Consider the following 27,974-nt stretch of genomic DNA (forward strand, 5'->3'; position numbering starts at 1 on the left):
TTTGGAAGATAATTAAAGGAAGGCTATTACCTTAATTCAAATGCGTTTCAAACTTTCAGATAAAATCTGCTCTATTATTTTATCATTTGTCTTGTTTCTGCAAGAACCTGATTTTGCACCAAGCTTTCTGCACTTGCCTGGCACTTTGTACTGCTGGAGTCTGGCACAAGTAATCCTTCACAGGAGAAGCAGTGTCAGTGGAATATCTTACCTGTTTTGTAGAGTTTTATGAACTTTAGTTAAGATCAATGAATACTTTAAAATAACCTTAATGGCTTTTTACAGATTGCACAGTTTACAGTTATGTGCACAGCATTGAGTTGCTATGCACTTTGAATGTAATATCTTCACTTTAAATTGTTTATTTTATATTTTTCCTTTGTAGGGGAAGCCTGGAAAAGAAGGTGCTCCAGGTCCACCTGGCTTACCGGTAATGAAGGAAGTTTTCTAAGTGATGGTCATCTGTTTATGACAATTCTGTCTTCTTGTCACAGCTTTTCTCTCATTGTGGAATGTGTTTCAAAATGTTGATTTGCATACACTGAAACATCTCCTTCATGCAGTTGACCTTGGAGCACACCATGTCCTCACAAATTTATGTGCATGAGAAAGAGGCTCTATTCATAGATGTCATTGCTTCTATGCCAAATAAAAGACCTGTTGCTTGCTGCTGACTGTCTAATGAGTTTGAGACTCCAAGTTAAGCAAAATTCTAATGAGGTTTTTCTGCTTAGTCACATTGAAATTTTTGCAAAAGAGTTATACCTTCCCTTTAACTTAAATTGAGAAGAGAAATGAATAGTTTTTAATCACTAAGATCAAAAACATTGTTTTAAAAAGAAAAGTTATTGTCAGGGTCATGGCTGTCTTGGCCTGGAACAAGATGCCTGATAGCTATTAGACTGTAATTTTGTCAACATATAGTTCTTAAAGTATGCCATTTTAGAAGCAAAATAGTCTAATTTGTGTACTTATTTAAAACTTGGAGTTGTTCAAATGTGTTTGAAATACTGTATTCAATTGGTTAAGTATCAGTTCTTTTTACTTCAGCTCTACTTTCACAACATCATAAGAGTTGCAGTGACCTTAAATATCTTACCAAAATCCTTACTGCCAGAATAGTCCATTGCACATGTATCTTACTATAACATCACCTTTGTCATGCTATAATGACCTTCACAGGCAGTCTAAACACATTCCTGTCTGACAGAGAACACTGGATGACAGACCACAAAGCTCTACTGCCTCAGCTAACAAAAAGTAAATTTTGTCATTGCTCTTTTCCCATTTCAGCTTTACTCACTAGTAGTTCATTCAACTGCATGAGTCTCCAAGGGGTCCCTCTCCCTTGCCTGTATTCATTGCAGAGAGCCTTAGCCTGCACTGTTGTGCCTCCTGGTGCTGCTGATACCTCTTGAGATCAGCACCATCCTGCAGACTGAGTGAGTTCTGGGGGAGGGTGTAGAATGGGAGAGTCTTGCATTGTGCTCAGTTTCTCCCCTTCAGAAATAATTTGCACAGGGAGAACAGATCAGAGACTCCTACACTTGTGCCATGCAGAGCACCTCCCTTGAGATTGTTATTAATAAATGCAGGTTTGGATGGGACACTTGCAGCTTTTCCTACAGACATGGAGCTACACCTCAGACTGGGTCTTTCACTGCAGTTTCTTCTCTCAAGCAAGTTGCATCACCATGAAAGATTAAAGCCTTACATTTTAGATCTTACTGTTGTCAGTGCTAAAAGATTATAAAATTATAAGATTATATCCTTATAAAATTGTGTACTATCACCTGCAGGGACAAAAGGGTGAACAGGGCAAGCCAGGACTGGCTGGAAGGCAAGGAGCTAAGGTATTGTCCAATTGTTCTGTTATTGCTTTTGAGGATGAGGTTAAGATATGTTTGGAGATTATTATTTATTGATTATTTATTGCTGTATATATAATATGTCTCACTTGGCCTAAGAGATGACAAATAAGAATATCATGGAATAGGGAATGGATCAGCTGCAACAAACCATGTGTTTGAACTGGTGTCCATGTATGTCTGCTGATGAGTCCTGTAGGTTTTGGTGTATGCAGCTGAATAGTTTTGTAAGGAACAGACTGGTCAGGAACAGTTGTTTTTCTTGAAAGTTTTGAAAATTGTACTGAAGTAACAGCGGGTAAATGTGATTCCATATATTGTTTTTAATTAAAAAACCTATCTCTGTTCTCTGACAAAGGGAATGAAAGGAAACCCTGGTCCACCTGGAGCTTGTGGTCGAGTAAGTATAAATTACCTTCATATATAATTTTTCTAAACCCTTATAATAAGAAAAATCCAAATTGTTTGCATGAGGCAATAATGGATGTCCTGTGATGCTCTAATCAGGCATGGCCTTCTCAAAGTACTGATATTGCTGTGATTCTCACACAGACGAGATCTTTCCTATGGAGTTGCATACAATGTCTGTGCCTTGTTAGACCTCACCTGAATCCAGCAATTTTGGCAGGAGATTGGACTGTCAAAGAACAGCTACAAAAACTCACAGGAGTTAATATTTAAATCAATTTCTAATCACTTCCAGAACAGGAGGCCTTAATTTTAAAATCCTAAGAACACTTTTTCAAGAAAGCAAGTTGGTATGAGTACTATTTCCTTGTCTAGTCATGCTGTCTCCCTCCTGGCTTTCCTAAAGGCCCCATGTGCACCCAATAGAAACCTTCTGCCTAAATTGTTCAGAAGAAACAGCTTTGTAAAAAGCTTTGTAAAAAGTGTTTGTGATATTGACAGAGTACTAAAAAAACCACTACTGCTAATAACAATTTTGATTTTGTTTCTGGTTGCTTGTAGTTAGTAAGATCTTGTGGTGTCAGAACATCAAAATTACGAATGAGATCAAAACATTGCTTTAATCAAGTGTTCAGTGTGAGATACTGTGCTTCTCTTTAATTCCTGCAACTCTTTCTTTTCTTACCACCTTTCTCCTGAGACGGAGTATTACGATTATGTGGTTGGTGAAAAGGGGGATGAGGGACCCCCTGGACCTCCAGGACCAAAAGGTCAACGTGGCATGCCTGGTGAGTGGGATATCAAAATTACAATCCTCTAGTAAATACAGTCCACTTAAAGAGCTTATTGCAGACTTCATTTTCAGCAACCTTCTGGCTTTACAAGAATATTCCTAGACTCACATGTAATTGCTGAATTGAAATGCATCCTGAGACTGATTTTTAGCATTATTTACCCTTAAAAATAATTGCCAGTATGCAATAGTTGCATGAGTGGTAGATGCCTACTCAGGCAAAACCAGATTCTTATTTTAATTTTTAAGCTTAAAATGTAGAAGATTAAAGTTTGTATTCAATGCTATTGAACAGTGACTTTATAGAGTATAGAGTGGTTTATCTCAAGTTTTTATTACCTTGCTTTTGCAGGGCCACAGGGTCCTCCTGGAGCTGCTGGTAGACCAGGTATTTGCAATAATAAAATACTGTTCTTCCTGTCTGTTACACTGAATCAGCTTTGTCAAATATTAATTTCAGGTGACTTAAAAAATATCTCTAAGTGCTAAAAAATTGTCACTAAAGAGCTTTGGTGGGTCAAGTACTCAGGTAAAGATAATTTTTAAATGTTTGTAGATTCTCACTTTAATATATTTCAAGATAAAAAATATTTGTGAGATGAACTTGGTGTGTTTGTCTGTCATTCTATAGAGTACGTAGCTTTAAAATGCCATTTCTTCTTTAACTCTGCCTTTTTTATTTTTCCCTTTGGTTAGGTGTGTCAAGACCTGGTATGAGAGGTCCCCCAGGATTTCCTGGGCCAAAAGGAACAAAAGGAGAGAGAGGACAAATTGGCTTGTGTATTGTAGGCCCTCCAGGACTGCCTGGTATTACTGGCAGGCCTGGTTCTGTTGGATTGCCAGGTCCTCCAGGAGAACCAGGTACTTCTAGTTGCAGATGGTTTGGATTTTTCCTGGTAGCTCTCTCTTTTAAATGAATTGCTGAATATCTCATGTTGGAAGGGACCCATAGGGATCAGAATACTGTTTCCAGCTCATCCCTGCAACTTTTTTCTCCCTTAACAAGTAGAGAATTGTCTGAATAATCTGTGATGTAATGGTGGAATACTCATTTCATTAACAGGTAGAATAACATTTGGAACTGGCCTGCCAGGACTTCCTGGAGAGCCAGGGTGTACAGGACCTCCAGGACTTCCAGGAGATACTGGCATGAGAGGTCAGTTTCAGATAACTTCACTCAGAAGTAGAAGTAGGTACAATCTAGTGATCCTCATGGATTCTCATTAGATTTTTTAAAATTTAATTTACCTTTTAAAAAATTTGCTGACTTCAGAGTTTTAAGAACATTCATTAGGGTTAGTGAGATGTCTTCCTCCCCTTACATCAACTGAAAGGGCAGTGATGTGCCAGTGCTGCACGGTTGTACAGAACTGTCTTCACTGGAACAAGTAGTTACTACAGACTGGTAGAACTTTGTACTCTGTGATGTTCTTGCTGACATTTCATCTCTGAAAGATGCTGCAGCTTCACCCACTGAGCTGCTGAATCTCTTTGCCCTTTGCTTGTCATGAGAATGACCCTGTGTTGCAGAGCTCTGTTACTTGGAAGCATATGTCCCTTACATACTCTTAAAATCTGGCTTATCAGTAAAGTGACTGTATCCAAATTGTTTGCTAAAACTTGACTTGAAAAAAATCAAGAAATTTAAACCAAATGTTTCTGTCCCTTCAATTAATTGCAGTCAGTTCTGATTGACTTTCCGACCACAGGTAATTTAGTACTATGTTAGAAGTGATCTTCCAACAAAATTAAGGCCATGATTCTACCACTCCTGGCCAAAAAGTGTTAGCTATAACAAAGTAAGTAGCACAGTAGTTAACCTTGAAAATGACTTGCTGTGGAGCAACTAATGATTTATTTTCATTCTAGGTGATGATGCTCGTGTGTGTACTGATTGTAGTTACATTCCGGGAATGCCTGGTCTTCCTGGTTCTGCTGGACCTCGTGGTCAGGATGGCATGCCTGGTAAATTATCTTGTTCCTAACAGGACAGTAGGAGTGCAAATGATTTTGGTTTTAGCATGAGAATCAGGTGTGGGCATGTCTGCAGCCTAGCCCTGAGGTGGTGGTGAGTGTGAGAGCCTGGGGCAGCTCGCTCTGCTGACATCAGCACAAGCCCTGAAAGACTGGAACTCACAGTGCTGATGGGCTTTAGGTGCAGCCTGAAGCTAGCTCAGTCTATGATGAGTAGTCAGTGTAACAACAGGAACATTGAATATTGGGTGCATTTACTGGAGCTTGTCAAAATCCATGTCCTTGTTTTCATTTTTCTTTACAATATATACTGATTCTTTTGCAGGTAGAGAAGGAACAACAGGTCCAAAAGGTTCTCCAGGTTCTCCAGGAACACCAGGGCTTCCAGGGGCTCAAGTAAGACTGGTTGTTCAGATTAACATTCGTTAATATTTGTTGTGGTGGTTGCTGTACAGATGTAGAATGAGTCTGCTAACAGGCTTTGCAGGCTCTTTGAACCCCTCAGAGTTCATGAGCCCAAGATCACTTGAGCCCAGTGTGCTTTCAGCTGGGATAGTGTACCCACTTTGTAACCTGGGGGGTGGAGAAGGAAGAGAGGGAAGTTAACTATGAGCCGGGCCAACTATGGCATTTAGTGTCCCTGGGGAAATATTCCAATGTGGAAGAGAAATCTCTAGTGAGTGCAGCACTAAAGTCCTTCTTTTTGTGCCATGGTTTTACTCATTCAATTATGCTACATTATTCCTGTTTATAGTAGCATAAATGAAATGGAAGTCTTGTCAAAAGAAGTAAAAGCAGGAGAAAAAGAAAAGAAAAAACCCCCCAAAACCCTATTCATTGAAGTATGCTATTACAGAGAATAAAAATTAGAATTGGGAGAACCCCTCTGAGGTATTTAATTCTAAAAAAAAAAAGAAAACTTGGAAACAAATGTCATACATCTAGCACTGAAATGCTTTTGATAACTCCATCCTAGGGGCCTCCAGGTTTCAGAGGAGATCAAGGCCGTAAAGGATCAAAAGGTGAACCAAGATATGTATATCCAGAAGGGCCAAAAGGTGAGCAAGGAGATCCAGGAGCCAGGGGAGAAAAAGGAAGAAGAGGTTCAAGTGGATTTCTGGGAAGACCTGGCTCTAAAGGATCCAAAGGTTCTAAAGGTGAAGAGGTGGGTATGCACTTTTTGCAATTAATATGGAACTCATGGAAACCTAAGTCTGTATTTTATTTTCTACAACAATCTGTTTAATCCATGCAGATATTCCAGCTGAATATCCCCTACCCGACTGAGGGTACTGTCCTCAACTCTAACAACCAACATGCATGAAAGAATGAGAGGAAATATTCTGATGTAATAGCAGAGAAAGATGAGACCAGTATAAGTACAAATTGCTGAAAAACCTCAGCAGTCTAGTGAGATTTTAGTTTGGATATTGATACTTGAGCATTTTTTTGGATTTCAATGATGGATAAAATCGTTTTAGAAAGCATTTTCCTGACTAATTATAATGCTTAATAATTCAAGTACTTCCTGTTCAGTCTTCATGGATTAATCTTCAGTGAGAACTGACCATAAAACTAGAATTGTTAGGAAAGAGCTCAGCAGAAAAAACCCTAATAATTGTTGTGTTATGTTGGCTGAGAAACTGTTAACATGATTCTGATATAAATGTCTCTAAACATGAATCCACAGAATTCAAGGAGAATCAGAGCTGATGTGGGTTTGGATTTTTGCTAAATGTGTTTTAAAACAGAAGAAAAGTGTACAGTGAAACAACACAGTGATTGGAAAAAAGTCACGCAATTGTATTTATTTGTAGTATTTCACTCTTAATAGCCATCTCTTTGTAACCATTGATATTCAAATTTATATTCATTTAATCACAAGTAAATCAGAGGAAATTTTTTTCTGAAATTATCAGAGTGACACTGTTAGTAAAATAATACAAGATTATAGTCAGAGAAATGGGAATTTTGTTAAGAAAGCTGGTGTGGAGAGCAAGTAATTCTTGGTATACATGTCTAACCATTAGGGATTGGCTGGATCAAAAGGAGATAGAGGACTACCTGGATTGCCTGGTGGAATTGGGCTTCCTGGAGAAATGGGGCTTCCTGGACTGGCAGGTTATGGACCACAAGGAGTTAGAGGTTTTAAAGGCTCTAAAGGAATACCTGGGCCACCTGGATTACCTGGAGAAGCAGGTTAGTAACTTTGCTATTTTACTGCATTTTACCTATGTTAGGGAGTACTAGATTAAAATTGGAGAGATAGATGGAAATAAAATAAATAATTTACTAATTTGGGAACACAGCTACAAAAACCCAGAGCTCCAGACACGGCAGCTAAAAAAGACATGCCAAGGGGAGAAAAGACCAGCCACAGCATGGCTCCCTCCCCATTTCAACTTGCCACCAGCCTCACCCCCATATGCCTTTTACTCCCTTTCCTAGGATTATGCCTAGAGTTAGCATTCCCAAAACCACAAAGCCCAGAGCTCCAGGCACACTGCAGCTGTGAAAGGCATCCCAAGGGGAACACAAAACTGCCAAGACATGGCTTGCTCCACAGCTTCTTCCTTGGAAGCAGCCCTCTCTCAAGGCTGCTTTGAATGTGAATTATGGGAAACCACTCCTTGCCATGGGACTTCTAGAACATTGTCCCCACTTCGAGTTCCACCGAAGATCGTAGAAAAGTCTTGGGATGATAAGATAATTTAGGTTTGAAGGACTTTGTGCAGTCTGAACTTCTTCATCTCAGCACAGGGACAGCTCTGAGATCAGACCAATTTACTGAAGGAATTATCCAGTTGGTCCTTGAAAACCTCAAAGGGCAGAGACAGCACATTATCTCTAGGCAATGTGTTCTAGGGTTTGGCTGACCTCTCTGTGGAAACAACAACTAATCAAGTACCCAGCCAGTTGTGACCATTAGTGTAATCTAAGTCAGCAGGTTAAATGCAAAGGGCATAATAATTTTTCAGTGCTGCAAATATACCAGTGGAAGAACTCAGCTGAGTGGCTGAGTTTGCTTAAAGATCATGCCCATTGAGCCTTTATGACATGGAATTGAAGATTTAAGTACTTGTCAGTTGTATCATTTTCCTGGTGGCTTTTTGCTTCTTTTTCTGCATCTCCCTTAGACTACAGGAGGGCTGAGTGGAAGACTGCAGGTGTCGATAAAATGATTTTACTTAATGAAGTCAGGATGTGAAGGCTTTTCAAAAATCTGTTGGAGTTTCAGAAATATGGCAACTGTAGATGACTACATTTTTAGCCAAGTAGATGGATCACTCATATTTTTAAATGCTTGGGGCTACCAAACTATATGCATTTGTAATATTTTATAATGTATTTGCTGAAGGTCTGAAAGGAGAGACCAGTAGGGCAACTCCATTACCTGCATTGCCAGGACCTCAGGGACCACATGGTTTACCCGGACCCCCAGGAGTGCCTGGTGAGTGTAGGACAACATCAGTGAAACAGTTAAAATCAGAGATTGGTTAACTGTAAGGCATCTTTGCTTGGGTTTTGTAGAACAATAGTCCTTAAAACTGTCCTGAACAGCACAGGAAGTTTTTTTTACAGTTTTATGGTAGTTTGTTTTTGTACTTGCTTCTGTTTCAAGCTTCACCCCTATAAAGTGTGTTTGGAACCTTTCAAGAAGTGGGAGATTCATGTCTGCATGTAGATGTCTCTAGGAGTCTGGAATTTGGCCAGATTGTGTAAAAACTTACAGACTCATAAATGCTTTGACACTGTGAATGCAATTAGCACTTTAACTGTAAAAACCTGCAGTGTTTAAATTCTAATATAATCTACAGCTGTGTTCCTATTAATAATGGTAAATTATAACACACATAATCTTACAAGTTGATGTTCTGTGGTAAAGATAATTCACAGTTTATTTATTTTCTTTGGGCAGGTAGGGTTGGAGCAAGAGGTCAGCCAGGTGATCCAGGACATTCAGGGCCAACAGGTGACACAGGCTTTCCAGGGCTTGGGTTTCCTGGAAACCCAGGTCCAAAAGGTAAAATACTCTTTTTGATCTTAAAAAAAGGCTAAACAAAAAGTAAAAAATTAAGTACACCTTAAAATAATTAGCAAGTTAAAAAAAGAAAATCAATGAACAAACAGATATGTGTTTTTAGCAGTCTTGTGATTTACTGCCTCAAGTCTTAGAAATATTTTGAGGTATTTCAGAGTATGAAGTATCAAAGCTGACAGTAGGGAAATACTTTTAAAGACATTGATGCTTGCTGGAATACTGCCCAAACAGGTGCAGCTATCTTATCTGAGTGCTATACTTAATTCAGATGGATTCTCTTTACCTGGATATGTGTTACAGAGACAGAACTGTGTAAGTGTCAAAGTACTTTATTTTTAATAAATTTTCATTATGTACAATGCAATATCTGCCCTAATATGCAGGTAATAGAAAGCATTTTCAGTACTTTAAATTTAGCCATTCCTCATGCAAAGTTATAACTCCCCTTGAACCTGGGGAAATTCTCATAATCCTGTAAGGACATGAGTTAACAAAAAAAGCTCAGATACTGAAACTTGTGCCAAGCTACTTGCTAAAGAGAAAAGCAAGGAACTAACATCAGAATGGCTTTACTTGGAAAAAAAAAATGGTGACATGCTTCAAGTCAGTGAATTAACAAGCAGTGTTTCAGTCAATTTTGAGTGAATATGTAAGGAACAAGATGTCTTGTGTCACATTAGCTCTGAAATCAAGATCCTCCCTTCAGCTCATGTAAGCTGCATTTTTGTCAGAGGCTCATAAATGCACACATGCAAGGATCCTTTTGTAAAATAAAGCATCTGTACTGCCATTTAATTCCTTTTGCAGGAGATAAAGGACTTGCAGGAGGCAGAGGGCCACCAGGTTGTGAAGGAAAGATTGGAGATCCGGGCCGAGCTGGAAACCTAGGACAACCAGGACAAAAGGTTTGGTTAGAAATAAAGAACAAACTTTTCCACAGGCCCCATTCATTCAACTTTTATTTGCTATCAACTATTTTTTAATAGCTATCAACTATTCATTTGCTCATTTACACTGAGCAAATAAATTAGAAATTGTAAGGAATATGGGAATTCCTTCATTTTTTGACTAATCATGCACAAACTATGAAATTAAATTCTTTCTATAAAAAGAGGCTCAAACCAAAATTTTTGATCCAAATAAAAGATTTCAGAATTCCAGGTGTTTGGGATGTTTTCCTACTTCAGCTTTCAGACCACAAGGAGGATATTGCATTGCTTAAAGCAAAAAAATTAAGGAGACAGCTGCTGAAAAGAAGCCTGTTCAGAAATCCAATTAAGCATATATTTGATGGAGGTAATTGACAAGCAAGTATGTATCTCATGTAAGCAAGTGCTCTGTTAAATTGAAGCATGGAGAAAGAAGGTTGGAGGTAATACTGCACCCACTCTTGCTGATTAACAGAAGCTAATCTACTGATTCTTGACTAGTCTGTAATCAGGATTCAATTTTTGAACAAAATGTTAACACCTAAATTATTTGAACATATGGCATTTCTTTTTTTGTACCAGTATGTCATTCTTTTGTGTGTTTTTCTGACATGACAAAGGAAGGCAGTTGAGGTTGTGATTTTTTTTTTTATTTTTTAATCTGCACTTGATGCAACAGAACATCTGGATATGAAGTGACCTCTGTGGTCCAAATATATCATTAGTGATTGGTATAAGCTCAGGTCTACGGATCTGCTTTATGAACATATTGATTTGCTGGTACTCAAAACAACCAGCAGTTCAGTCAGCTAAAAAAAACCTACTAATTCAAAGTTTCCAGTCAGGGAATGCACTTGGGACATTTGGGATAAAAGCAGTCTTCATGGACAACAATGTTAAGAAGAATGATTTGAAAAAACCCCAAAAACGGACTGAGTATCCTGACGCATATCTGGGTGCCGACCTTGATCATTCAAATAAATAATTTGATATATATAATATATAAATTTTATTATATAAAAATAAAGGAAAAGTTATATTTGCACAAACTTCACCCCCACTTTCAGATAGATGTTCAAAGCCATTCACAGCTGCAGAAGGCATCTCAATGCAGTAAAGACTAAATGGAGGGAAGTGTCTTGCATTGCTGAGTAACAACTTTTTAGGGCTAGGAGACAAAGTTTAAAAGCTGTCTAGATTAATTATTCAGCTAGCTAATAAGGAATGTCCAGTGGTTTGCTGAATTGAAGCCGCTAGAAATTATAGTGTGAAAGATCCAAAGGGAATTAAGAGAATTACCCTAATAAAATAAGGTCATTATTACTCCAGTGGAGAAAATATTTTGGCAGATTTGCAAAGCAGAGAGGATTGTTTATATTTCTCTCTGTGTTGCAGGGTGAGCCAGGCATGATTATTCCTGGAGAGCCAGGCAGAATGGGTTCACCAGGAGGTCTCGGCAGTCCTGGCTCAAAAGGTGAAGTTGGACTTCCAGGACTCCCAGGCCTACCAGGGCATCCTGGGCATGATGGTGATGATGGCCTAAGAGGTAATGTTGCCAGAGAAGCTCAGGGAGCACAGCATGTTATTTTAAGGAAAATCAAGTCAAATAAGGTTCACTGAAAGCCTAAAACTTACTTTGGCTGTGAATCCACTCTCATGTCTTTTAGGAGATCGTGGCTTACCTGGAGCTCCTGGAGACCCAGGTTTTCCAGGGAAACCTGCTGAATGTCTTATTGGCCTGCCAGGTTTGCCAGGTGGCCAGGGAGCTACAGGCCCACCAGGTAGGAATCTCTGATCCAAAAATGCCATTTGACTGGGTGAGTCTGGAGTTTATTTCTGCCTTCCAATGGCCCTAGGGAGCTGAAGTTGTTTCTGGATATTGGTTATGGAATAGTATGCAAGAAAATATGAGTCCATTTAAAAGATGCTCTTTCTGTAGATGGGAGGAAGCACAGGCACTGATGAAGAGGGATTAAGATCCAGATTCCATTGGCCAGTATAAAGAGTAATCACAAACTGACCCAAATTCCCAGGAAAAGGGATAGATATTTCTGACACATCTTCCCTGTGGGACTGAACTAGATCCTTTGGTGCAATGGGATTGATAAAGAAATAAGTGAAAGGAAGAGCTCAGCTAGGTGGGAAAAGAATTTAGGGTGCCAAAAGTACCTGCCTGTACTGCATATGTTTTTCTTTTCAAAAAAACCACACTCAGATATACAACACATCCTTCTCTTATATATGATCTCAAAAGGATTTTTAAAAGTAAAATTTTGTAAGGAATGAATGCAAAATGATGGGGTTTTCATATTTGGGTTTTTCTTTTTCTGGGAAAGAACAGATTTGTCTACTCTCACTTTTTTTTTTCTTCTTTTCAAAAATCCCAACCTACAGCCCTTATGAGATTTTCTGAATGTATTTGTTGCCTTACAGATCTCATGTTTAGCCTCAAACAGATGCTTATGATGTAAAGACAGAGATGAAGGTTTGTTTTTCAGATGAATCTACCGTACTACACTGTCCTTCACTTTTCTGTCCTTCACTTTTCTTAGGAGGAAGAGGTTTACAAGGTTCAAAAGGAAACCTAGGTACTCCTGGTTTGAGTATCCCAGGAACCTATGGAAGGCCTGGGGAACCTGGATTAATAGGTCTTCAGGGAAAAACAGGATTACCTGGTCCCAAGGGACAACCTGGAAGGCCAGGAATCTCTGGCTTGCCAGGTAAGGTTTCCCCATGTATTTGTTTTGATGTAGAAAGGTGTTTTGCAAAAAGGTCGTGTTTTTCCAAACTGAAGATGCTGAAATATTTCTCCATCAACACCTTTCATTTGTCTTTGAGATTTTTATGAAAAATGAATAAATCATTCTTCCTTAAAAGATGAGCATATCTTGAAGCTCTCTTGACACTGTGGAATCTTCTATAATAGTCTTCTGAGAACAGTGTTTTATCTAGTTTTTGTAAAGGAATGTCCTTGCAGTAGGACATGAAATATTTAATGATAAAAGCAACTCCCCCAGCACAATGGAATTGCAAATTGTTTAGCTCTTACTCAGCATCCTTTTTCAAATAGTTTGTAATGCCAGCTTCTTTTTCTTATAAGCTCAGATCTAGAGTCTCATAGAGTTGAGTCAGATCAAGTTCTGTCACTAACCAGAGCTAACTTTAAGTAAGCTAAGTGGTCCCTGTAGGGTTGGTTTGGTTTGTTCTTTCAGAAATCTGTGGAAATTTGTTTTGAAGAATAAAATATGTCAATCATATAATGTTTCTTATTTCTAACAAAGATTTTCTTTAATATCAAATCATTACACTGTGGTAAGGAGATGGCACATGCCTTTTTATATTGAGAATCTGTAAAGCTTTTGATAAACATGTAGGACTTGACTCAGTTATGCAAACATAGACTTCTGATGGCATTTGAGGGAGTTGTTATTTCCCAGCTAGTCTTTGACTCCTGAGCCTGAAAGGAATGTCATTCCCACACATCTCATGACTGATCTCTCATCCCTGTGTGGATATCTCAGATGCATTATCCTTACTGTTAGTTATTTAATTCATTGATAGGAGCTGTTGCAGCTACTAACTTAGGTAATTTGGGGGTTATAAGTCATGATCCTGTGGTTAAAGATGGGAAAACTGGCTTGGACAGTTACAGAAATGGAGAAAAAATAAAATAAGCAATTAAACACTGAAATGACAGAGGTGTGTGTAGTTTTATGAAGTAATGTTCTATTTAACTGATTTAATGCTAACAAATACGTTCCTATTGCTTCAACTCCACAGGTGCAAGGGGAGATCCAGGTGTAATGGGACTGTTAGGAATTCCTGGACCCCCTGGCATGGTTGGAAGACCAGGCAACCCTGGTATCCAAGGCAAGTGATCACTTTATCTGCTTTCCTTATCACTTGGAATACAGGAATTTCAATGCTCAAGTTACTCTTGTGATCCATTTTTGTGTGTATTAGCACTCCTGAGTACAGATGTTTTACTGGAATTTCTTTGAGTCTTGGTAAATCTATTTTCTGTATATGTGCAGTCTGCAGACTGAATAATATAATATTTTTTAGCAGTTTTGACTTGCCACCCTTTCTTTTTTTTTTTTTTTTAAGTGGCTGGTGATTTGCCAGCCACTATAAAGAGCAGAGAGCCTTTTTGCTGGCTTTTTTTTTCCCCTCCTGTGTGGATACCATTATTATATTTATTTAACAGACACGAGATTTTGTTTTTATTCTCTATAAGAAAAATCTTCCATGTCTTGCTGGAAGGACAAGCATTATTTGCTACAAGTAATCTGTACTTGTAGGTGTTTTATTGATGATTGGAGCAGTTAAGAAGCTAGTTTAGGTTGTTTTGCAATGTATATTTACATAGGTAAATTACAATTGCTCTTGAAGATTGGCATTATCTGCTTTGCTTTATTATATCATCTAGTCAGGTCTCTTCAGAAAATTTCACTCTATTTTCTTGCAGGCTCTCCTGGCTTTCCAGGAATAAAGGGAAGAAAAGGATTTCTTGGAGAAAAAGGTGAACCAGGTGATAAAGGTTTTCCAGGACCATCTGAGACCTTGGTTGGTATTGGGGACAAAGGAGAACGAGGTTTAAAAGGTACACATTCATTGTTCTGTCATTAAAACTAGCCAGGGTTGTCATCTGTTTTGCAGTTCCAGTGGACTCTAAAATATGGAATAAACTGATGCTACTGCTGAGAGTAATCACATTGTTTTGAAATAATTATTGCTAAACACTAGAACTGCCTTCTTTTTTATGGAATAGTTGGATATTACATTGAATATTCAGTTCAATTTTAGTAAGTCCTAAGTCCTTTAAAAAGCTCTCATTTTTATGCTAAATAATATATCAGTAGTACCAGGAGGCTTCTATATATATATACTCTACATTCATGTTTTTACATTTATATTATTCTGTGAGCACAGAAATGGCTGCACTTACCAACCAGAGGCTGGATTGCAAAGACATTAAATCTGCTCAGAAGTACTTGACTGCCAGAAAAACTCCTTTGTTTGCAATATTAATATAGACTCTCTATAAGAGCTGTAGATGGTTAACTAATGCTATCTGGCTTTTTCTATTGGTATTTTCCTATGGAAGCTTTCAGGAACTTCCTATTGCCTCCACATGAAAAATATAGAAGATGTTGGATTTGAGTTTGTGCTTTGCTTACGTGTGTTCACCATGAAAATCCCATGCTCTACTTCTGTTTCATTAGCTTAAAGAGTTATAGAATGTTAAACTTTGTACAAAAGTTATATTCTAGGATGTTGTTTTGTAATATCTTTCAAATGAAATTTCATTTTAGGAGTTCAAGGCCATATGGGTGTGAGGGGAGAAAAAGGAGATGCTGGTGTGCAAGGTCCACCAGGTGTTGATGGGTCTGAAGGAATGCCTGGTGTACCAGGTATGGAATATGTGTATTGGAAATTGCTGTGCCATGTGGGCAGGGAGGTACTGCTGCTCCAGTGCACACCAGCTTGGCTCCAGAAGCAGCACTGCATTCTCTGTTAACTCTCAAGCTTTCCTGAGAATTCTGAAACTGGGCAATTTCAAAAGCTGCAGTTTGAATGTCACAGCAGCTATCACCAAATGATTCTTTCTTTTCTTTCAAGTATAGACCATTGTTTAGGATGACAAATAGAAAAAAAAAAAAATATTAAATCCTGAATAACAATAAATCTAAAAGCTGATGAAACCAATGAATAAAAATTAATATTTCTAAAAAGCAAAAAGAAGTTTGAATTTTCAATATTATTTAAAAATTAATTCTAAAGTACTACAGTTTTGCACAAAAATATTTTAGGAATTTTTTTAATTTCAGATGAATTATATTTCCCTTTTCAAAACTTAAATATTTGACTTGTATTTCAAAAGTTAGCAGATTTCCAGTGAAAAGCAGCTTTAGAAATGTCAGGCTTTGGCACACTGGCATTTAGAAAGAATGTTCACGGATCATTCTAGATGTATTTGGATCTTTTAGTGATTAAACTGAGTGCTAATTTAGCTAAATGAATCTCAAGATAAGTGAGTGAGGGGAAAATTGCTTAGGTCACATTCAGCTTTTTACTATATCCTAGTCATGAGAAATCTGTCATAAGTAATAATGTGATTGTTCCATGCATAAAACTAAACTGAACTGGAGTGCAAGTAATGAAAGGAGAGTACAATGCATAAATAAAAATTCATGATCTTGATCAAATTCAGCTAAAATATATTGCAGCGACTGCCACAAAGTGCGTGGTCACAAACCTTAATTTTAATATTGCTACATAAGGTATTTGTTATTTCCTTGGCTTTCTGAAAACAATAATGATAATTTTATCTGTATCTGTATCTATATCTATAGAATTATCTATTATTATAGTAATTATCTATATAATAGGTTATCTATATAATAGTAATATTATATATATATTATCTATATAATAGTAATACACTAAATTATCTATATGATAGTAATACACTAAAAGAAGATGTGTGGTAGAGGATTTTGTATCCATCACAGTTCTAACATGACATTTATTTCTTGATCTTGCAGGAGCCAAGGGATTTATGGGTCTTCCAGGGATTCCTGGAGGACAAGGATTCCCAGGTGCACCTGGAGACCAAGGGGACATGGGAATTCCAGGTCATTTTCTTTGAAGTCATATTACAAATTCATAAAGCTCTCTAGAAGCATTTGCACAGGTCTGAGCTGTTACTGTCAGCACACCACACAATTCTTAGACTGGGATTTACTCTTTAGTATCCATAGACTTATCTTCACCCTAGCATTTGCTTGACTTGCAGAATGCAATTCTCCCTCTCTATCCAAATTCTTTAACTTATATATTTTACATGTAAGAATCTCTTTTTAGAAATCAAATCACAGTTTAAATTACTTTAATGAAGAATTAATATCTCTATATATAAAGCAATAGCTCACAAAACATGGAGTGTGAAAAGCAATTATGATCCTTTTAAGAATGGTATCAGTATTGGTATTTTTCCAGGTCCAAAAGGCCAGAAAGGATCTCCAGGCTTTCCAGGACCATCAGGTGACCCTGGTCCACCAGGCTATGGTGGCTTTCCAGGTGACAAAGGAGATCCTGGGTACCCATCTGCTGGGCCTCCAGGAGAACCTGGCCCAAAGGTATAAAGGCAGTGGAAAAACTTTCCTGTTAGGCAGAGCCTTTGACTATAGAAACAGAACAACACGTAAGCAAGAGCTGCAGAGTTTGCAGAAGTAGTTGATTTATTAGTGGTAAGAAATATGAAAATTCTATTGTGTCATTACTCTGGAGAAGTTTTTTCATTATATTTCACTTCATTTGCGCAAGAATTACTTATTTATAAAGATGAAATATCTTGAAGTAATTTGCTTTCTGTAAAAGTTCTAATTCATTAAGAACAAGAATGTTAAAAAGTTAAAACATCAAAAACTCATCTTAGCAAATGCAAAAGTTTTATAATATAAACTTGCACTGTTAGGTTTTGATAGTCTGGTAATATCCTTGCACAAGATTTTTTTTTTTCATTAGTAATGTGTATTACATCCAGTTTATGCTGTTTGGTCATACATACCTTGCTAAGAAAAAACAGTATTTTTAAGTTAAATCAGTTGGATAGTTTAACTCCACATGTTCTGGTTGTTGAATAACTGGAAGTCTTTTTACCTATGAGATTATCTGAAATGTGTGGCTGAGGCTGTAAATTCCTCTATAAATCCTGTAATTTAAATCATTTGTTTATTTTCAGTATGAGCTGGGTAGCCCCAGTGAGATTACTGTGAAAAACGTCAGTAGGAATTCAAGGAAAAAAATGCAATTCAGTATTTTGAATAGCTGCATATTACCTAAGGAATGAATGTTTGGATCAAAAGAAGAGCGGGTGGAATAAAATTGAAGGGAAATCTGTGCCAGGGAAAAATCTAAAAACTGCTTGGTTTATAAAGGTTAAAAATAGATCTTAACTATTTCTAAAAGATCAGTGGTATTATGAGAAGACTTTGTATTTAGTCTGCTTTGGTTTTTGTCTGAAAATCATAATGAAATGTGATTACATGTAAATTGCATGTGATTTTTCTATTCCACAGTGTGATTCTTTACCTGTGTGTGTGCAACTGTTTCTCAGGGAGATCCAGGTCCTCCAGGAGTTTTTGGCAGCAAAGGAGAAAAGGGCTCTGAGGGGCAACCAGGGCTTACAGGAGTACCAGGACCACATGGGATCAGAGGGGAAACTGGAGGTGCAGGAATCCCAGGTATGGGGTGCTTTTGGAGGGCTGGTGAGCTGGTGACACTTGTAGAAGACAATTCCTCAAGTGCACGAGTGCCTGGGGGTGACACAGTGACTTACACTGCCTGCTGCAAACCTCAACAGCTCCTCTGTGGTCACAGCAGCCAGGCCAGCTTGGGTCACCTGGAGAACTTTTGCAGCTGGCCAAAGCAGAAACACCAGCAAAGCTCTAAACTGAGTCTGGATCTAGAGGTGATGCCACTTCCCCTCTGCCACACTCTTTCTTCCCACAGGGCAGTGTGGACCCCCTGGAAATCCTGGTGTTAAAGGATGCCAGGGCCGCCCAGGACAGCAGGGAGTCCCAGGCCCTCCTGGTATGGTATATAGCTTCTCTCCTAAATCACTGCCCTGGATTTGGGATTTCAGTTCAGTCTGGGGCTTTGTTTGCATCCTTTTCACAGCCCATTTTCAATGTTAACTGTTCAGCTGAGGCAAAAAGTTTTAATTTTGCTTCACTACTGGAAAGTGTGAAATTTAAAAATTATGAGTACATATCCAAGGGTCTCAAGATGTGATAGCCACACAATTGTAAGAAAGGCTTAGGTTCTTTAAGTTCTACCTACCTATACTAAGATATAGGTAGATGAAGAGAAGGAAACTAACTGGAGTAACCAAGAGTTGTAGTTGTCTGCTAAAGCAACAGAACTAAAACAGAACTAAACTATACCTCAGGGGCAGTGTGTATATGTAGCAACAGAGAGGCATGCATTGAAGACTTTATTATGTCTGTGAAAATAGAGGGGCTGTTAAATCCACTGAAGTCCAGTGAGCTCTATACAAGCTATATGCTGCTCTAGACCAGCACAGCTACCCCTATCTTTGAAGTAGCTGAGCTAATTAAATTTTAATAAAGGGGAGTCAGATCTTCTCACTGCAAAGTTACAGAAGTAAAAAATGATATTGTGGTCCATTGTAATTCACAGGTGCTGTTGGAGCCCCTGGAAAACCTGGGCTTGTTGGTGAAAGGGGTACTCAAGGTCAGGATGGTATGCCTGGTCCCCCAGGAGTAAAGGGAGAACCAGGTAACAGCAGTGAAGTATTTTCATTCTCTTTGACAATTGGGTTTTTTTCTGTAATTATAGTGACAAGGATGATTTGGGAAGGATTACCAAGGAGCTTCTGTGGAGCCAAAGCTAAGTTTAGAAGTAGAAGGTTATAAGTGGTTTTCTATGTAATTTTTGTACACACTGTCAACAACCCAAGTGCATTACAAATGCTCTATTCTACACTATTCTACACGTGTTGTAATGTCACCTAAAAATGTTCATGTCTGCAAGAGTCAAAATACTGCTGTTAACAGCTCTTATGGGTTTAATCTCAAAGAGTTTAAACGAACCAAAATCCTTTCAAAGCAATCTTCTGTCTTACATGAATATAAAATAAAAGGAATCACAGTGTTTTCCTGCATAAATAGTGAAAGCTTCCATGACCAACACCTTGGGTTGTGAAAGCTTTCATTTAAAAGTCATTCCTGATGTTAACAGTGTTCAGATGGATTTAGTCCTACACTGAATTCTGACAGAATTTTACACTGAAATTTTTTTCTTTGCATCCTAGTATCAAGAAGATACTTAGAAGGCATCCATAGTATTTAGAAAGTATTCTCATGTTGAAGTAATCACTGTTTGAAGTAATCACTGTTAATGTATTTTCTTTTATAGGTTTACATTTGTTTTTCTATTTTTCTTAATAACTAAATTAAGTGTGCAGGGTTTTTTCTTTTTTTTTCTCTGAAAAGAAAGAAATAGCTTCTTCTTGTAGAATGTTCCTCAAATAAGATTGACCAATAAGAGTTCTTCCTATAAATAAAAACATAAAAATTTAATTTGTGGTTTTATATAGAAGAAGTGGATATAATACTTTACATACATCTGAACTCTACCTTTTGATTCCATGATCACTGAAAAAATGTCTGAAATATTAGAAAACTGTGATGTTTTCAAAAAATTATTTTGGACTTTGAGTGTAATGTGACCCAATATTTTACAGGACCACCAGGGAGAGGGATCCCTGGTTTTCCAGGTATTCCTGGGCGTAGAGGTGAGTTGCCTTTTTGAAAAGCAGCAGCTTAATTTTTAAATCCCAGACCCATCATCAAGTCCTCTCCTGCTTTCAGGTGCTAGAAATGGCACTAAGTGTCAGAGGAAATCAAGAGTGATTCTGTGCTTTTGATCAATGGTTTGGTCCTATGTAGTAAATGTCAAGAGTTATTGCTTGTAAAGTTTAGATTGTTGTAAAAGGCAAATAAAGGAGCTGACTTCTGTGGTCTTCTGAAGGTGATATACACATTCTAGAGCTTTTGAAATGTTATTGTGATATATAATTGTATTACCAGAGTAGGTTCTTATCAAAACAAGATCTTTCTGAATAATAAGCACATTTTGAGAAAGCTGCACTGGTTGCATTTTAATTTTGTTCGTCTTCCCTTTGATATTAATAAACAGAAGATGGACTCTTCCCATTTTTTAGGTTTTACATTGCTGGTAGGAATCCACTGATTTGCTTTACTTTAAAAAAGTAAAATTAAAAGCACTCTAAGATTGACTTTAAACAATGTCCCTATGGAATAGTGTCTTATTTTGTTGCATTCATATTGATCCAGTTTAAAAGGATTTCTTAGTTCTGAACAAAGAAGCATTTCTTCTACTTATTCATCAATAAATATTCCCTTCTCTGGTCTGTTTATCCTCCTCTCAAGTTTATTCCTTGGGATGAGCAAGCTCTGAAATGGAGTGGGATTTTTTTTATTTGTGGGGTTTTTTAATTTTAAAAAAGTGGTGTGTACCTTGCTGTGAGTCCTGTCTTCTCAGCACTGTTTTGCTTTAGGGTAGCAAACTGGCTTTGGGGACTTCTGTACTAAAGACAACAGCTGAATTCCACCTTTGCCATATAGGAAATGCATTTTTAGAGTTGTCACATCACCTCACTGTCTTGACAGCCTTCTCCACATGTGATGTCCACACTTTGCAGGAATCAAAGGGGACATGGGACTGCCTGGTTTTCCTGGGCCTCCAGGTGTGAAAGGTCATCAGGGAGATCAAGGACCCATTGGACCTCCTGGCTTAGTGGGGTTACCTGGATTTCAGGGCACCACAGGCGTGGCAATCATTGGCCAGAAAGGGAACAGAGGTGTTCCTGGCACACATGGAAGACCAGGTGTGTTGTTGGAACTCCTTATTTGTCTGAAAGGATATACTGATAATTTAAAGTAGAAGTCAGCCTATCCAGAATTCAAGTTTGAAAGGGGTATTCCCCCAAGAGAGTTTCATAATTAAACAGGTCCTTTAGTAGTTAATGCAACATTACCATTGCAAACAACGTGATCTGTGCAGTGACATTTAAATTAAAATAACTAAGCTTTTGAGTTCACCCTATTGCATTATCTTGCTTTCCTCCCATGTGGTTCGTGAGGCAGCTGAGATCCAACTTTAACAAAGTGAGATAGCCTAACACCTAAATCTAAGCCATGTTGTCACTAAACCATGTCCCTAAGTGCCACTCACGATAAGTGACAACATGGCTTAGTGTTAGGTTTTCAATTGGACTTAATGATCTTAAAGGTCTTTTTCAGTGTAAATGATTCTGTGATTCCAGACTTAACTACAACTGGAGGATATGCAAAAGCCTGTAGTGTTAAAGAGTACTGTAAGTTCTGATTTTAGACTAAATTAGCAGGCTAGGAAATTTTTTTTTTTTTTTAAAGTATGTATATTTCCTTGGAAATCACTGAGGTGATAAACATGAGTTTTGTTATGGAGCCATTGAATGTTGCATTGTGCTGTGTGTAATCTAGGTTAAAAGCTGTTGGCAGCAGTTTTCCCTTACTCTGATATTTCTGTGTAGGTGCTCCTGGTTTTCCAGGCCTTCCTGGTCTTTCCACTCTCAGCGTGAAAGGAAGCAAAGGTGTCCAAGGGGCAGATGGAATTCCAGGGCCAAGGGGCCCAGCTGGTGACATTGGCCCTCCTGGTCCCAAAGTCAGTGAAACGAACAGTGCTTCTTTCTTATTGCATTGATAGTCTGCTCTTACCATGAAAAGATAATAATACCCATTAAAAAACCCTCCAAAATCTCTAAACAAACAACAAACCCAAACAAGTGTCCCCTCCCACCCATTTTCACAAAAATACCTTGTTATGGAGGAAATAAAGTGGATATGAGAAGCCAGTTTTATGGACTTAAGTGGGTCAATAAGAATTGTTTTTCTAATTCCTGGTGTGTAATTTCCTTGGCTGGTCTGCATTACAGGATAATATGAACAATAATATGACAATTTCTAACATGCTTAAAAGTGGAGCAGATAGTTCTAGTTACAGCATATTCTGTGAACATAATGCCTTGAATATTCTGAACAAAAATAGAATGTATTTCATTGTGTGAAGATGCTGCTCCTGTTTATCACTGATGTTCTCTGTTTTGCAGGGAATAGAAGGTCGATCAGGCTATCCTGGTGCAAGAGGGGACCCTGGATTTCTTGGATTCCCAGGTGTAAAAGGTATGAATATATTTATTATGTACACTTCTGTGTGCCAAATACAATCATTTACATGTTGAGTTGTAATTGTATTTGTGTATGACGGGTTCTAGACACACAAAGTTTTGCCACGAAAGCCCGGGTTAAGTCAGGTCTAAATGAAAGCACTGACTGAGAGTTTTCACTGAGGTGCACACTCTGAGTGGGTCCTAACTTAAGCTCAGGTGAGGAAAGGCTGACTAATCCACAACCTCCATTTCAGGCAAATTCAAAACAAGTTTGTCCTGAGTGAGTGATGAGCTCTAAGGACTTTGGCACTGAGTCTGCCAATTGGAAATATCCCACTACTGCTAGAAAATGTGACTTTTTGATAATCTCTTAGCTATAGAACTCAGGAGCATTTAATTATAATTACAGCACTGGGTCTGTTGTTTGCTGTAAGAATAGTTCCAATTAAAAGCTCATTTACAGTTTATCAGCAGATGAACTGTTAAATGTATTAGCTTCATTAATTTCATATTCCTGAGGGTAAGTTGAATCAGTAGTTAGCTAAAAATTCTTTTAATTCAGACAATTTTCTAGTGATTTAAATATGATGTAGGCCTGCATTACTCTAGTATTCTCATTTTTCAATTGCATGACTTACAGTTCCACAGAATTGTCATTACCTGTTTAACCTACCTATTAGTAATCCATGCTAACCATTGTGCATTTTAAATTTATTGTAATTGGCAAAGTACACAGACAGTAATCTTACTTTCTTTAACCAAAAACTCTCATTTCACATATGTCAAATCTCCCAATGTGGTATTAAAAATACTTTTAATTAATACTTTTGTTTCAAGCAGAACTGTGGAGCGTGGTCTGTAACCTCATGTTGTGCTTAGTGAAAAGAATGACTTATCAAATTTCTCAACAAAAACTCTACACCTCTCTTAAAGCCTTCAGCATAACTGACAGTAGGGTTAAAGGGAGCTGAACTCCACTTGAAGGCTGCAAATCCAGGGACAAAAACATGTAAGATAGAAAGAAAGGATATAGTCTAAAGTTGAGAATTTAAACTAGGTTTATGGAACAACCTTAATATAGATAGGCATCATCTTATAAATTAAATGCACTTGATCTATAAATTATGCAGTTGCAGCAGAGGTGAAGAAACCCACTTTCACATTTCAAACCAGTCTATAGGTTGAATTACCCTTTGCATGGATTATGCAGGACTCTTCAACAAGCCTCTGAAACTTTGATAGTTGTTTTGACATTTTAAACCCGAGAGATATCTTCAGTCTTCTCTTTTAGGAGAAAAGGGTAATCAAGGACCCCCAGGACCACAAGGTGCAGAAGGGCCAAGGGGACCAAAGGGCCAGCAAGGTAATCAACTCTTCTCCTTCCAATACCAGCTGACATAGCTTGGTTTATTTGGTTTGTTTTGTAGTTTGTTTGCTTTCCCTCATTGTAAAGCAATAGATCTTCATTATATTTTTGCTACTAGGCCCACCTGGATTCCCTGGAAAAATATTCTCCATCCCAGGAAGCAAGGGTCCTGCAGGACTGCCAGGAGTCCCAGGAACACCAGGTGATCAAGGAATTCAAGGGATTCCTGGACTACAAGGTGATTTATATTTTTATCTCTATGCATGCGTCTGTGTGTGCTGCTTAGGAGAACATTTTGGTTTGGTGGAAAAAACTTCTGCACAGAAATCTGACCTGTTTTAAATCTTCACCATATGCCTCTGGGGAATTTTTTCTTGATTGCAATTTAGGACCCAAAGGAGTAAAAGGTCTACCAGGCCGTTTTGGTCACCCAGGACATCCAGGATTGCCTGGTCCAAAAGGAGACAGAGGATTTCCAGGACCAAGAGGTACAGGAAAGCAGAATCTCTGTTTGGTACTAACTGAATTTACAGATAAATTGTACTGCTGATTTCTGTCAATCCTTCCTCTTACATGTATTGAGATTCTATCATTTACAGAACATTTACAGTAACTTTAGGGACATATGTAAGTACATTCTTAGCTTTTAACAGATGCTTGTTCACAACTGAAATAATAATTTACAGAAATATGCCTTGACTATGCTCTTCTGTTATTAATCACTTATATTTAGTCACTTGAAACCTGTAGGTACCAGGGTGCCTTTTTATTACATCAAAATAGAACAAAATATTTTTATTTAGGCACCACAAAATGTTTTTACTTTAAGCTTTTTTTGGTTAAAATGGCCATGGTTCTTTAAAATACCTCACTATGCCATAAAGCTATGCAGTGTAAAGCTGCCTGAGCTAAGTCTGAAGGAATTCCTATATCTGGAACATATTCTACGAGTTTTTAAGTTGTATCTTGTTAAGTGGTATTTTTTTTTGTTAGTTTTCAAGCAGTTTCACAAATTTAAAAGAAATGAAAATTTAAACAAAATTATAATACTTGCAGACATATTTATTTCTCATCCACAGGACAACCTGGATTGATTGGCTTTCCAGGTCTGCAGGGGTTACCTGGATCACCAGGTACTATCACTGCTGGTCCAACAAGAAAAGGATTTATCTTTACCCGGCATAGTCAGACAACAAAGATTCCTTCGTGCCCACATGGGACATCCCAGATCTATGTTGGCTATTCACTGCTTTTTGTACAAGGAAATGAGCGAGCACATGGACAAGATCTTGGTACTGTATTGGTAAAAAAAATTCAGATTGTTTTCTTAGAGTCCAGTAACGCTAAGTTGTCCTGAAACCAAATTTACAGTAAATGTCTGAGATAAACATTGGTTTCAACCATCTGTCTCCAGAAGGGCCTGGAGTCAATTCAGGAATCATGGTTTAAAAGACACTTTTCTTTCCTGCACTCCTATATTCCCTTGTTGATATCCCTAGAGATTTTTGAGGAAGAATTCAGTTACTTATGGATAGGTGTCTAGTATACATATAACCTCGACATATATAACACATATAACCTATATATGACCTTGACAACATTTGAGCTGACACAGGGCTGACAGTAACATCACAGGATGTGAAGGAGAATCTTGTGGGTTTTGGAGCCTAAGTGGGATACTTTAGGGTGTGAATAATGTCACCAGAAACTGTTGTTTAAGCAGCTGAGTCCCTGCTACTGTGTCAAGGGCTGATACCATTCAAGAAGATTGTATTGTTTTAACAGATTTTGTTCTTAGCCCTGGTTTATTATATAGATATTTTTGTTTAAGCCAGAAGCATTTTGCTTTCAGATAATCTTACTGAACAGATTCTTTTTATAGTTAATAACTGTTTTAGTTCTTCCTATAGTAGATTGGGTGCCATCGTGTGTCTCTTCGGGTCACTGCACTAAATTTAATCTCCTTCTGCCACAAACCTCTCCTCTTTTGTCCTCCAGGAACAGCTGGTAGCTGCTTGCAGAGGTTCAGCACCATGCCATTCTTGTTCTGCAGCCCCAATGATGTTTGTAGCTTTGCTTCTCGCAATGACTACTCCTACTGGCTGTCCACTGCAGTGGTGATGCCACCAGACATGGCACCCATTTCTGGCAGGGCACTCGAGCCCCAGATAAGCAGGTAAAAGGATAAGAATTTTAGCACTTCTGCCCTGGAACTGCAGAGGCATCACAAATTGTTTTAAGTGGCAAATCTTAGGCAAGACCTGTCTGTGTCAGCCAGTACAAGCAGTGACTTCATCAGCCTGCTTTTTGATTGCTCACCTAAGTATGTCAAATACTCACTGATACTCTCCAGAAAAGTTGGAATAAAGCTAGGGTCCCACCACAGGGCCTATTGCTGCAGAGCCAGCATAAGAAAGTGGAACACTGTCCTACCGATTGCAGGGATTGTTTTCTTTAGACCCTATCATTATTGATATTAGAGACAGACTAAGATTAAATAAAGACAACTTTGTTATTTAGAATTAAAGCACAAATCAAGTTCTGCTTTCAGTTCTGCATGATGTATTTAGTTAGTGAAGAACATTGTAAACTGAGCTGAAGGTTCTCAGCTATGAAACACTGTTCTGCAAGCATGGCCTTTTCTATTTACTTGGAATAGCTGAGAAGGATGGAGAGCAATGTAAGAGAAAAGTCCTAAAAGCATGAAAGGCCTAGAGCAGCAAAATCCAAGGTGGGAAGGCAGGCTTTGCACTCTTATCTTCTGTCCTGCCCTACCCTGTTGTTGCAATCCAGTAACTCAGCTTCAGTTTCCTCATTTAGGAAATAAAGATTACTTTTTCTAATCTTAGCAAATAAAGGTACAGAAGTACAGAACTTTGAACTAAAACAGAACAATACAAAATAGTGAGCATGTGAAAAAGGTAACATACTGCTTATTACTTTGTTAAAGGCAAAATTAAGAAGCTCAAATGTTCTGGAATTGCTTCCCATCTTAGAACAGTTTTAGTCTGGTGTTACTAGTAGAGATTGCAAAGCAATTGCAAGGTAAGGTATATGGGTTCAATTTACACAAACCTGTGGGAGCAGTAGCATTTATAGTAAAGTGTGCTATGCCATGAGGTAGCTACCATCCTAGAAGGCACAAGTTTGCTCTGCTTTCATGTTTTCCCTCATGTCTGCACTGAATGTATGTGCTTTCCTTCACAGGTGTGTTGTCTGTGAAGGAGCTGCAATGGTAATAGCAGTTCACAGCCAAACAGCTGTAGTTCCTGCATGTCCAGATGGCTGGATGTCTCTCTGGAAGGGTTTTTCTTTTGTTATGGTAAGGATGTAACAACTTGAATTATTAATTTTATGTCCTCTCATTTTCATTGGTGTTTTCAGAGCTCATTTGTTTCTTAATAACTGTTAAATCCTTTTAATTTTTTTTCCTCTGCTGAGAAGTAGAAAATAATTCTATTAATTCTTATTCAATTCCAAAAGCATAGAAACAGCTATTCTGATCTGTTCACAAAAATAGGTGGCAGGAGGAAAAGCAGAAAAGATAAGAGAAGTACTGAATGATTTTAGGCTGGCAAAAATAACTGCATGCATTCACTTTCACATGTTATGCTAAGACCTAGGAAATAGGTTTGGAGAGTAGAGTGGTTAAAATGGTTCTGAACACAAAAACATAGAAATAAGTGACCAAATTCCATGCCAGGAAGTTCTTATAAAAATCAGATTTGGGGCTGAAGTGCACCAAAAGCTAAAATAAAAATAAATGCAGAACCCTGTCTACAACAGACTGCCTCGGCAAGTTTGATGCCATAATTAGATACGAGTGAAGAA

The 27,974-nt window shown here is 38.0% G+C and overlaps 1 protein-coding gene across 1 annotated transcript in view; it reads left to right on the plus strand.

Annotated features, from left to right (window-relative positions):
* COL4A3 (collagen type IV alpha 3 chain) overlaps positions 1-27,974 on the plus strand; it is a 51,747-nt gene that overhangs the window by 21,959 nt on the left and 1,814 nt on the right. Inside the window, exons 16-50 of the mRNA XM_058811852.1 lie at positions 386-430; positions 1,800-1,853; positions 2,227-2,268; positions 2,977-3,064; positions 3,422-3,457; positions 3,766-3,930; positions 4,133-4,225; positions 4,939-5,034; positions 5,369-5,439; positions 6,020-6,208; positions 7,074-7,242; positions 8,402-8,494; positions 8,963-9,067; positions 9,893-9,990; positions 11,410-11,560; positions 11,682-11,795; positions 12,567-12,734; positions 13,795-13,884; positions 14,483-14,617; positions 15,330-15,428; positions 16,563-16,652; positions 17,017-17,156; positions 18,137-18,263; positions 18,532-18,612; positions 19,222-19,320; positions 20,288-20,338; positions 21,269-21,454; positions 22,142-22,272; positions 22,718-22,790; positions 24,069-24,140; positions 24,262-24,381; positions 24,533-24,631; positions 25,223-25,435; positions 26,142-26,319; positions 27,351-27,465. Of these exons, the coding sequence (XP_058667835.1) occupies positions 386-430; positions 1,800-1,853; positions 2,227-2,268; positions 2,977-3,064; positions 3,422-3,457; positions 3,766-3,930; positions 4,133-4,225; positions 4,939-5,034; positions 5,369-5,439; positions 6,020-6,208; positions 7,074-7,242; positions 8,402-8,494; positions 8,963-9,067; positions 9,893-9,990; positions 11,410-11,560; positions 11,682-11,795; positions 12,567-12,734; positions 13,795-13,884; positions 14,483-14,617; positions 15,330-15,428; positions 16,563-16,652; positions 17,017-17,156; positions 18,137-18,263; positions 18,532-18,612; positions 19,222-19,320; positions 20,288-20,338; positions 21,269-21,454; positions 22,142-22,272; positions 22,718-22,790; positions 24,069-24,140; positions 24,262-24,381; positions 24,533-24,631; positions 25,223-25,435; positions 26,142-26,319; positions 27,351-27,465 (3,876 nt within the window). The remainder of the gene's footprint in view (positions 1-385; positions 431-1,799; positions 1,854-2,226; positions 2,269-2,976; positions 3,065-3,421; positions 3,458-3,765; positions 3,931-4,132; positions 4,226-4,938; positions 5,035-5,368; positions 5,440-6,019; positions 6,209-7,073; positions 7,243-8,401; positions 8,495-8,962; positions 9,068-9,892; positions 9,991-11,409; positions 11,561-11,681; positions 11,796-12,566; positions 12,735-13,794; positions 13,885-14,482; positions 14,618-15,329; positions 15,429-16,562; positions 16,653-17,016; positions 17,157-18,136; positions 18,264-18,531; positions 18,613-19,221; positions 19,321-20,287; positions 20,339-21,268; positions 21,455-22,141; positions 22,273-22,717; positions 22,791-24,068; positions 24,141-24,261; positions 24,382-24,532; positions 24,632-25,222; positions 25,436-26,141; positions 26,320-27,350; positions 27,466-27,974) is intronic.

The sequence above is a fragment of the Ammospiza caudacuta genome, chromosome 11, assembly GCF_027887145.1.
Source record: "Ammospiza caudacuta isolate bAmmCau1 chromosome 11, bAmmCau1.pri, whole genome shotgun sequence".
In the NCBI taxonomy this organism is placed as follows: Eukaryota; Metazoa; Chordata; class Aves; order Passeriformes; family Passerellidae; genus Ammospiza; species Ammospiza caudacuta.